Source organism: Mastomys coucha, unplaced genomic scaffold (assembly GCF_008632895.1).
Source record: "Mastomys coucha isolate ucsf_1 unplaced genomic scaffold, UCSF_Mcou_1 pScaffold6, whole genome shotgun sequence".
Taxonomy (NCBI): Eukaryota; Metazoa; Chordata; class Mammalia; order Rodentia; family Muridae; genus Mastomys; species Mastomys coucha.
Window position 1 is genome coordinate 132,070,072 of NW_022196912.1, and position 11,049 is coordinate 132,081,120.

An 11,049-nucleotide genomic window follows, 5' to 3' on the forward strand; every position below is an offset into this window, starting at 1 on the left:
AGACAGACCTGTGCATGCACCAAACCACGCACTTCAAAGAAGACAGACCTGTGCATGCACCAAACCACACAGCTTCAAGAGCAATACCACTGAGGTTAAAGTTTATCTGTCCACCTCAGCTGAAATGAAACCCTAAGGCTTAGTCAGCTGGTTGTGCACAGCTCGACAACGCCAATTGTTGGGTGTGGCACAGCTAGGCAATGCCAATTGTTGGGTGTGGTAGACTGCTTTCAACTACTCCTGGATGCTTTTCATTAGCAAGTTGTACACAAGGATCACTGCTCTGTGGTGGTGACACCATGCATCCTGCTCCATAACCTTGTGTCTGTTTAAGAAGTGCAGGGCTGACAGGTACCTGTAAAGTGTGATCAGTGCTTTCCAGATGATCTACATTCTACGTTGATCTAAATAAGTTATATATTACAGTAAAGTGCTATAACACTAGTCTCCAACAGTAGTAAGACACATAATTCACTGAAAACTTCAGCAGCTGAGTGAGTCATATGGTTGTAAAGACACTTGCCAGTCTTCATGGCATACTCTTCAATAATTTGTCTCCTCCTGTGACTTTATATTATACTTGCTAGAATAAATTGTGTAAAAATATCCAGCTTCCAACAGTTTTTGTTGCTTTGTTAATCTTTCTTTAGAAGTTGCACCTGAAAGCCTCCTGAGCATTTAGTTTGCTGATATCCATTTTTATTTCCTCAGGCTTTTCTCGACGGTACGTTACAGCTCTCGTGCAAACACTCTGCAGAATCAGTTTATCCTTGATGGAGAAGAAATATTAGGATTAGTAAAAGATCTGAGCATTAGAACTGGGCAGTAACAAGCAACTGTCCTCAGAGTTCACCAACCTTTTTGGAAGTAGACATTCTGTAATCTGATGAGGACTTTACCCTGTTACAATTCCATTGTAGTATCACCTGTCTAATGATAAGAACTTTAAGCAACCCGATCAAGAATGTGACTATGAATATGATGAAAAATATTCGCAGATAGCTTGGGCCAGATAAACACTCTGCAAGAAAGGAAACAAGTCAATGGGTTAAAAAAGTTTTAAAAAGTAAATCAAAGTTTTCTATCAAATAAATATAGTTTACATTCCTATAATAGAAACAGGTTTATGTACAAGTCTCTATTTTCAAAATAGGAGGCTGATATTATTGATTACTCAAAAACAGTGAACTCTTCTTTGGAGAATATTTACAATTAAACTATTTCATTTTTTCTTTTTGTAGCTTGCTATGTCAAAAATCTCTTACCCATATGTAAGTTTGTTTAGAACAGTGACCGAGAAAGCTATAGTGCTATGTGGAAAACATAATTTAAAAAGGATATTGAGCAGCCCCAACCATTTTGCATGTGCTTTTCCTTTTATGCTTTCTCCTCCTTTATTGCTCAGCAGTAATGGAAAATAAAGTAAACATCTGCAGAAGTGAACTCAGCACTACTCTAATAGGGAAGTAAATATTTCCTCTAAACCCTGGTGTAAGATTTCATTATTATTAGACATCAAGACTCTGAGAAGTAGGAGTGTTGCAGCTTGGACAATACCCAAATCTCTCAGCTCACTTTTTACTAATTAACTTCACTAATCTATTCTATTTTCCTCCACAAATTCATTATGTATTCTTCCACAAATGAATAATCACTGGCTGAAGAAAGAAAAGCTGTGTTAGGAGAGGGAACATGCTAGGCCTTTGTTTTAATACCAGATCTCTTGCAAACTCTCACTGGAAAAATCTGTAAGCTCTGTGCTTGCCCGAGGTCTACTCTAGTCTCTGAGGAATATGGTTGCACAATAGTGGTTATTCCACAGAGCTCACAAGCTGCCCTAGATTCATAAAACACTTCCTGGACTGAAGCATGTATTTCTCCACCCATTTTGCATGCTTCAGGGACATGGTCTGAATGCTACAGTTGCCTAGGAAAGAGCATCTAGAGAGAGGATGTGCTGAAGCCATGAGCATAGTAGCATCTAGGCTTGACTGATTCTGGCTCCAATGCTCAATGCTAACCCAGTATGCCTCTCAAATGAGGCAAGGTTTCAACAATGTGGGCAAGGGATCTTCTACAACTAGGTAGACTTAATAGAGACCATTGCTTGTGATTCCTACTCATTGAAATAGGAACAACAGATGTCAGTATGGTACAATGCTTCCTTGTTAGAGATGTTATAGGGACAGAATACAAAGTGTGTGTCCAAAGGTGGTGCTATTTGATCTTTTGCAGCTGCTTGCCTTCAGGTTAATGACTCTCTTAGCTTATGTCTTGACAGATTGTGATGTCCCTTGGCTGACTTAGTCTATTCCATCAGCTAAGCCAACCCTTAGAGGGGCACATGGCTTGATCCCACTTCTGGCATTTTGCCTGATGGAAGCTTAGCCAGAGAGACTGAAAGAAGACCCTGTAAGAGTGGTTGAGTGGACAAATAATTAAGGTGCCTAACAAATGCTCTTTTCCTTTCCTTCATAATAGTTGTCAAGGGGAGGGAAGTCCTGTAGTTTCTGGTACATTTCAAAAATATTATGAATGTGTTAGCCAGAGGACCCTTTGTGGGTGAAAGTCTGTATTCATTTATCCCCAATGTTGTTATGATAGTCTAACATTTGCCTCTGGTCATGCTTTTCTTAGCTGAGGTCAGGCTAGGTCTTTTTCTAAGGAGCTTTAAGGGAACATTGTTTGCAACAACACTTAAGTCAGAGTAGTGTTTACTTAACTTAATTAATGATATGTAGGGGCCCTCTTTATTAGAAAGGCACTCGGCTTTCTGGAGAGATTGCTACAGCCTGAGCTGGCAGCACATGGGACTCTTTTCTGAGCCAAATTCATTGTGGGCTAAAGGGATGAAATATGGGAAACTAAGATGTGCAGGACATTTCTACTATGTTATTTCTCTGGGGCTGGGTTTTCTATTTCTTGAAATGGTAGAATTAGTAGAAATGTTTCCAAAGATCTGACTGCAAGTATAGCTTGTATTTCATAGGTAGTTTTACACCTTAGACCTGTGCAAAGTGTGTTTTGAGTTCTTTTGGAAGGAGGGGGAGTGCTCCAGTAAATTTTTGTTTAAAAATATTTTTTGAGTATAGCTCTCACATCTTTCTCATTGTGCATCATCTTTGACGAGGTACTAAATACACCTTCCATCCTCTATTTTGTACATGGAGTATGGGCTTACAGAAATTTTGCAGAAAGGCTTACATTTCTTAATTTATTATATTTTAGACCAAGGTCTTTAGCTTAAAAGTAACACATTCTTTCCATTGTATCAAATTCAGAATTATTCACCTCAAAATTATATTTTTTCTTTTCATTTTTCTATTTTTCTTTTTCTTTTCTTCCCCTTTTAACAGGCAGGATTTTATATAGCTCAGGATGGCCTTGAACTCCCTATGTATCTGAGGCTGACTTGAACTTCTGATCTCTGGGTACCAACTCCTAAGTTCTCATATGTCACATGATGCCTGGTTTCATGTGGTGCTGGGAATTGAACATGGGCCTTACCTATGACAGGCAAGTGCTCTACCAACAGATCTATACCCAGATTCATAACCTTAGGTATACTACAACTGCAGATGATCACTTAAAATCTTAACATTTTCCCTGAAACAGGAGAATAAAATTTTGGTAGATATGCAAACAGTGAGCAAAAGAAGGAAATTTAAGTTATATAGGGAAACCATAGCTCCTGACCTTTTAGTGAAATTATTCTACATGGGGAACTTATACTTTTGGCTCATGGAAGTCTTTCTAGATAATTCATTTGTTTGGTCCTTGGTGGAGGCAGGCAGCACATAGAGCTGTGAACATGAGCAGGGAGGTATGACCACTTAAGTATTTCATATTTGGGAGATTAAAAAATGGATTACCAATTCAGTTTAATACTGTATATACATATTAGTACAGGGTGTATTTTGTTTTTGTTTGTTTGTTGGTATCTGTGACACAACAGTAGAGTTGTTTTAAAAAGGAATCCAATCAATATGACGCCACTGTTCCTTCCTTCAGGACAAAGGTACATGGTAGATCCTCGGGCCCCAGGAGTCTCCTCAGACTTACCTGTTGTTTGGTCCATGCGGTGCTGTTCCATGACAGCACAGGAGGTTTTACACTGACCAAGAACAGCCTGAGACAGATTGTGAGGGTGAAGGCACTGTACACAATTCCTGTTCAAGTAACATGAAAGGATTACTACTTTAAAAAGGCAATCGATTGAATATTCCCTGTGAAAAATAAACAACTAATGGACAAATTTTGATTAGGCCCCTTAGAAACTAACCCCACCAGCAAAGCCTGGTGGCCAAAGCCAGTAATCCCAGATATATAAAATCTGAGACAGGAGGATGATATGGTCTAGGATTGCCTGGGCTACAGAGTAAATTCAAGGCCAGCCTGAGTAAAACAATGTCTGAAAGTAAAATAATAATAATAATAATAATAATAATAATAATAATAATAATAATTAAAGAGGTAGCACTTGCCCAATTCAATCCAATTGAATCCACAAGCTTGTATACAATCCCCAGTAGCAAATAAATAACTAAACCCCACCATTATATTAAAATGCTATATTTCTAGATGATTTAAATAACTATGTATATTTCTAAAATTCTTACTTGCATTACTGATCTGAGAAAATATGTTTTAAAAATTTAAGCAAGCAAGCAGGAGGCACATGAACATTTACACAGGTGCTCTATGAGCAAGCCTCAGATTGCTACTGAAAAATATTTTTATACAAAACAATAATGCTACTGTCACACAGCATATGGCCTTCCATTTATGCATCCCTAAAGTGCTTCATAGCACTATAATTCTTTATGTTAAATATTAAGATATTTAATCCAGTTATAGTGAGTCACATTTATTCACTGACTGCCATGTACCAAGTACAAAACTTATATTTTATTTATCTTTACAAATATCACTTAATTCTTTCACAGTTAACCAGCAGCACAGGGAGTTTTAACAAATTATTGTATATAACACAGCAAAATAATAATAAGTAGGTTAGTTGGCAACCTGTTTTCAGGAAATTATTTTTTTAAGAAACCAAACAAACAAGGTAGTGACTTACATAGATTTGTTTGATTATTCCAAAGCAACTTACTAGCCAAAAATAGGAATTCTAGTACCCAATTCTTAAAGTTTCCCACTCAGGATTTTTTTTTAACTTTTTTTTTTTTAAAGGTGAGGAACTCCTGGCTTCAGGGTGCTGAGCAACTATTTTTTTTAAAAGATTTATTTATTATTTATTTATTACAAGTACACTGTAGCTGTCTTCAGATGCACCAGAAGAGGGTGTCAGATCTCATTATGGGTGGTTGTGAGCCACCATGTGGTTGCTGAGATTTGAACTCAGGACCTTCGGAAGAGCAATTAGTGCTCTTACCCGCTGAGCCATCTCACCAGCCCTTTTTTAACTTTTTTATCTCACCATCACCATCATCATCATCATCACCATCACCACCACCACCACCACCACCACCACCACCAACACCACCACCACCACCACCATCACCATCACCATCATTTTTGTATGTAACTAAGAATTCAACAACTAAGATTAAGGAAGGCAGAATATAAGAGCAAAATCAGCTGTCAGCCAGGACTGCTTTGTTCATTTGGAGACAGAATCATACCAATTTTCACTGCAGGAGAGATGGCAGGTTGGGCAGTGTTCACAGAGGCGGCCAATGCTTCTGGGATCGGTGCACTCACACCTGCCACACACACAGGTGCCTCTCCCACTGCAAACTTGGCCCTTGGAGTTGACACAGTGCTGTGCTGAGGCTGACGGACACTGACACCGATCCCCTTCCCAGCCATTAAAGCACTGGCATCTGCCATCTTCACACTCCCCATGCCCTGTAACAGAGACACACTGGATCAAGGCCACCAGACCTTCGGAGTTGGTAAGGTCTCTTCCATTTTCATGAAACATGCAGCAGTCTGGTGAGTGGAAACAGCATCAGTTTCTACTGGTTTTAACAAAGCAGTGCCAGAATTAAGAAGTGTTTTAAACACTATTCTATTATAAGTAGACTTTTACTAATATGTTATGCTAACATGTACGAAGAAAGCCTCTACTTTGGTGGCTGCCCAACTACTTAAATGCCATTGTGCTTTCAAATTTTATATTAGAAACAGATAATTATAGTGACACTATAAGGGCTCACTTCCAATCAGCGAAGTAAGAGCATTTGGTCAATGCCTGGCATAGTCTTCCCTCTTCACTGTTGCTAGGGGCCTAGGAAAATTTTGCAGGGTGATGGGGCAGCTATTCTAACACTTATCTGTGTTCAGGCATCTTTAAAGATGCTTGTGAGAAGCAGAAACAATTCCCCTTATCCTCAGAACACTTTGCAGGAGGTTAGCATCCTTAGAATACTATCCAGAACACTATATTAGCAGGACAGGCTTAATCTGTTCTATGTAGGCTGAACAGTGGAAAAGACAAAGGCATATGTGTATGTGTAAGGGGCATTTATGCAGACAACTTGAGAAAATCTTGGCTACACACTAATAGATGGATTTTATACTATAAGATGTGTCTAAAATTTAATATGGTAATATGAAGTAGAAGTCTTCAAAAGGAGGCACACTGTATGTTTCATATATTTTCAAGCTTATCTGACTATAGACAAAAACCCCTTCCTTTTCTTTCCTCTTTTTCACTCTCTTTATCTCTAGTATTCCTTTCTTCCTTTTCACTCCATCCTTCCCTCTATTTCTTCCCATCTTTTCTTTTCTCTCTCCCTCTTCCTTCTCTTATTGCTGAATATTTAACAGGTTACTTGTCTCACTACTGCTGGTTCGGCTCAATTTGCTAAGTGTAAAACTAATGAGGTCCAGGCAAACAAATGTCAAACACATCCCATTTCCTGATGTAGCTAGCATATTGAATTCTAGCCAGCTGACCTGTGAACATTCCCAAGGGAAAGTGGTAGGGAAAAATGCATGTCAGCTTACACTCACACAAACAATTAAAAGCACATTCTCAGTTGCCTCTGCGTACATGTATGTGGTCAAAATCATGTAGACAGGGTCAATACATTGAGATTATACAGCAGAACCTCAGACTCTCAATGTATACGACAAACAGTTCTACTGACTGATGCCAGAAATGTCATTATCTTCTTCCTGTAAAATATTTATTTCCCCTATAAAATTTAATAGGCAACTGTGGGTTTATTCTGAAGTCATCTTCCTTTCTATCCATAATTCTAGTTACAACTGAATAAATGTCTAGAACACAGAGCATTTTACATATGTAAGAGAATAAAAAGACAACTTGAATAACGTTTTTCTTTAACTTAAAACAAGCTTTCTACCTACCCATAAATAGTTATATTTTATAGGTTTTGATTTCCATACAGTTATAACAATGAAATACTTCCATTTTCCAAAAATTTAACACATATTTCCTTACTAACATGCACATATAAAAAAAGAGAACTTTATGATAAGTAAACTGACCCTTTCATGGAAAAACAATCAAGGAATTCAAATGACAGGTAGTTACACTTTTTTTTTTTTAATTTTCAAATGCTGCATAGGTTTTTCTGTACTGTAACCAGTAGGTGGCAGTGAACTAAATTAGACAAAAATAATCTTGATATTTTCATCCTATTCTATTTCATTGCAAAATCTGCTCTGTGTGTGGCCAGAAGGGCAAATCTTCTGGATTACTTAACAATCCAGTTCTCTCTGAAGAATGTAGTCCTTTGTCCATTCTGTGACTGGTGGCTTTCCAAAAATAAATTGGTGAGGTTTGAATGACTTTGAACTTACAATCTATCTACAATGGTGCTTTAAGAATTTTCCAGTGAGTGGAATTATATTTTTATAGTTCACTTCCCCTCATCCTGACAGAAATAAAATCCTCTGCAAAAAGGAGGTGGACCACATGCTAGAATGAATCAGACCCCTATAGAATACCCGCCATTCTTCTAGGAAACCACATCGGCCATCACCAGTAACTTCCTTTTCTTGGGGAAATCTTTCCAAGATCAAGGAATACATGAGATTCATATTTCATTTTAGGCTTTGACTTTCTTTTAAAAATAGCCACTGTACTCAAGCTAAAAATATAAACATGATTTTGCCATGACCTAATTGCACAGATTATGAGGCTTTGAACTTTGATTTTGGGTTAAGTGGCAGTACCTCATCACATCAGATTAAAAGATACACTACCATATATGCCAATATCACTATGAATTCTAACTGCCTGTGTATATCAACTCACCAGCACACACATCCCCATAGAGATAGGGACAGGAAAAGTCATCCTTCTCACAGTACTGACCATACACTCTTCCAAGCTTGGTTCTGTGACATAAACATTTCCCACAGATGCAAACACCTCGGCCACTGCAGACAGGTTGATCCTCCTTTGGCTTGCAAGTTTCAGAAGGAAACTGGTCTTCATCAAAATGACATTTGCTGTCATTACACTGTGGACACTTGGGATCTGGGACAGCTTGTGCACACAGCCCTTTGAGTCCACTGTGGTCCTCACACTGGCAACTACAGCTTCTGTGTATATGGACTTTAGTGGTTTCATTGAAACCAATAGGTTTGATTATTGCATATCTTTTTCCTCCTATGATATCACATGTTTTCATCACAACTGTTACATTGAAAAGAACCTAAATTTCAAGGGAAAATAGAAATATATTTATATCCTTTGTTACTACAAACAGTATATCAAATAATATTTAAATTAACAATGAACATCTTAGCATATGCACAATATTCATAAATCACATGTGGATGCAATCTCTTTCATATGTAAGTACATAACTCCTACTTAATTCCATTTTTGCCTAACTGACTAATTAGAATTAAAGGAAGTAATAATTGCTAATGGCCTGTCAATCACCATGTGTCCATTCATCCTCAAGTGTCTGTCACCTTAGTAACTGATTTCGTGGACAACTGCTGAATCAATATTCTATTTTCTGAATAAGACATAATGAGATTAGTGAGCAACTGGCATTAGGAATCAATAAACATAAGTAACAGGCTTCTTATCTCCTGGGTCAGAACCCTGAGATATTCATATGGACAATTTTATTTATTTGTATTTTACTTTTTAGTGCCCCAAGTTAAAGACCCAGAGATGATCTTTAGCATATACAGTTTGTCAGTGGAGGAAAACACAACACCATCTCTGATGTTACTCGAGAAAGAGGCTCAGAACTTATTCTCCAGCTTCAAGACCTCACCAAAGTCATTTGTTACAGTGAGGTCATCCTAGAACTAAAGAATGGACTAGCAAGGAATGTTCTTTTTTCCCTCTAGAACTGCAGTTTAGTTGTGGTTAGTGTCAGTTTATGCTCAAATTGGTTTTGCCCTTAAGAATTTTAAGGATCCACAGATGTGTAGGATGAGTGGCCACTGCTATTAAAATTAGTATAATAAAACTTAGGGCTTCGATGATTGAAGGCTGGTTAACTCCTCCTGGGATTCAAGCTATTTATAGTTGAAAGGAGCATAGTCAAAGAAAGAAAAAAATTAAGTAAGGTAAATTATTGTTATATATTTGAGAGTCTTTAAAGACTTACTTTGTTTTTCAGACATTAGCTTAGTGGTATCTTGCTACAAAAACCATTCTGTAGCAGAAATCAAATATGTCTTATATAATCTAGTATATGATCCTTTTGAATGGCATCCAAGGAAATATTATAGAGAAAACTATGGAATTTGAAGCTTAGGATAACTAATTAAGGATGCACAGCTTGTGGGCAAAATAATACCACCCTCAGCTTCTCATGTTCCCATGAGGAAAAGAATATTTTAAGTTTTCTCTTTGAATTAATCTTAGAAGTTTAGGACTTTCCATTTGAAAACTCTTTCCCAACACAGGAAAGGAGTAATAAAAGTATAGAACTTTAGAATGAGAAGGATGAAAGAATGAAAATTTTCTCACCAGCTCATTCAGGTACAGCTGAAGTAAGGGGTGTTGGAGAAGTGACACCCCACCCTGCCCTCTGCTGAGAGCAGGATGTAGTCTACTGTGATAGTTCTTGGAGAATAACTATTTCATCTGGTCCCCGAGTTATCTTGATATCCCAACTCTTTCTAGTTATTATATAAATGGTGTCATCTCTCTGATTTGACTGCTTTTAACAAATTTCCTTATCTCCTTTTTCCAGGCATCACAAAATGAAATATTTTGAGATTCTTAGCTCTTATATACTGTCTCATCCTCTCATATTCTGAGAATGAACAGATTTGAAATTATAAAGGCTTTGTCACTATCACAACTACAGATACTGCTTGCTTGTAAGGATGTGATTTCTTTATTAGACCAAAACTCTCAGAAAATATATTACTACTAAGTATTTGATAACACAATAAATATAGATTTTAATTTGAAAATTTGAGAGAAGTCAATTATGTATAGATGTAACTTAAAGAAGAAACTGAAAGGCTTGTTTAAAGTTGAAATAAGATTCTTATAGTTAGTAGCAATGTTTTTAAAGTAGTTTGAGTTTTTTTTTTTATGAGAAAACACACCAAAAAATTTGTCTTAAACAAGAAAAACACATACTTCGTCATTGCTTGTCACGTTTCCACACCCACTTATGCCTGGCTTTCTGGTCCCATCTGGACAGGTGGCAGTGATGTTAAAATGGACACCGTATACCTGATTTTCCAGCTGCACTTTCACTTCTGAGATGAGTTTCTGCATAGATATGGAGTTTTAATTACACTGCAGTAGTTTCTAGAATAAGTGGCAAAGCAGACTCATAATCATTATGTCATCCAAGATTTAATATTTAACTTAAATCAAAGTCTATATCTGGAAAAATGAATAAAATGTTAGCTCCTCATAACAGCCCAATTATATTTAAAACATAAGAAATACTAATTGGGCCATTTTCTCTCCAGTGAGAATCTTTCTAAGATTGGAGCAGCCAGCCGGGAGGCACAGGCCCCACGAGTCACCGGGGACTTGCAGGGCAGTAGGAACAGGACAAGCTCTAGTCAGAGACACTAAGAACATCTAACACCAAAAATCAAGAGATGGTGAAA

General features: G+C 37.3%; 1 protein-coding gene across 2 annotated transcripts in view; it reads right to left on the minus strand.

The window, feature by feature from the left end:
• Itgb8 (integrin subunit beta 8) overlaps window positions 1-11,049 on the minus strand; it is an 84,067-nt gene that overhangs the window by 4,639 nt on the left and 68,379 nt on the right. Inside the window, exons 9-14 of one of the 2 annotated variants that reach the window (XM_031357696.1) lie at window positions 10,565-10,699; window positions 8,255-8,657; window positions 5,646-5,871; window positions 4,063-4,169; window positions 858-1,021; window positions 9-769 (exon numbers count right to left, since the gene is read on the minus strand). In XM_031357696.1, coding sequence (XP_031213556.1) covers window positions 647-769; window positions 858-1,021; window positions 4,063-4,169; window positions 5,646-5,871; window positions 8,255-8,657; window positions 10,565-10,699 — 1,158 coding nt within the window. In that variant the 3' untranslated portion in view covers window positions 9-646. The remainder of the gene's footprint in view (window positions 1-8; window positions 770-857; window positions 1,022-4,062; window positions 4,170-5,645; window positions 5,872-8,254; window positions 8,658-10,564; window positions 10,700-11,049) is intronic. The other variant, XM_031357695.1, reaches the window with a different exon arrangement.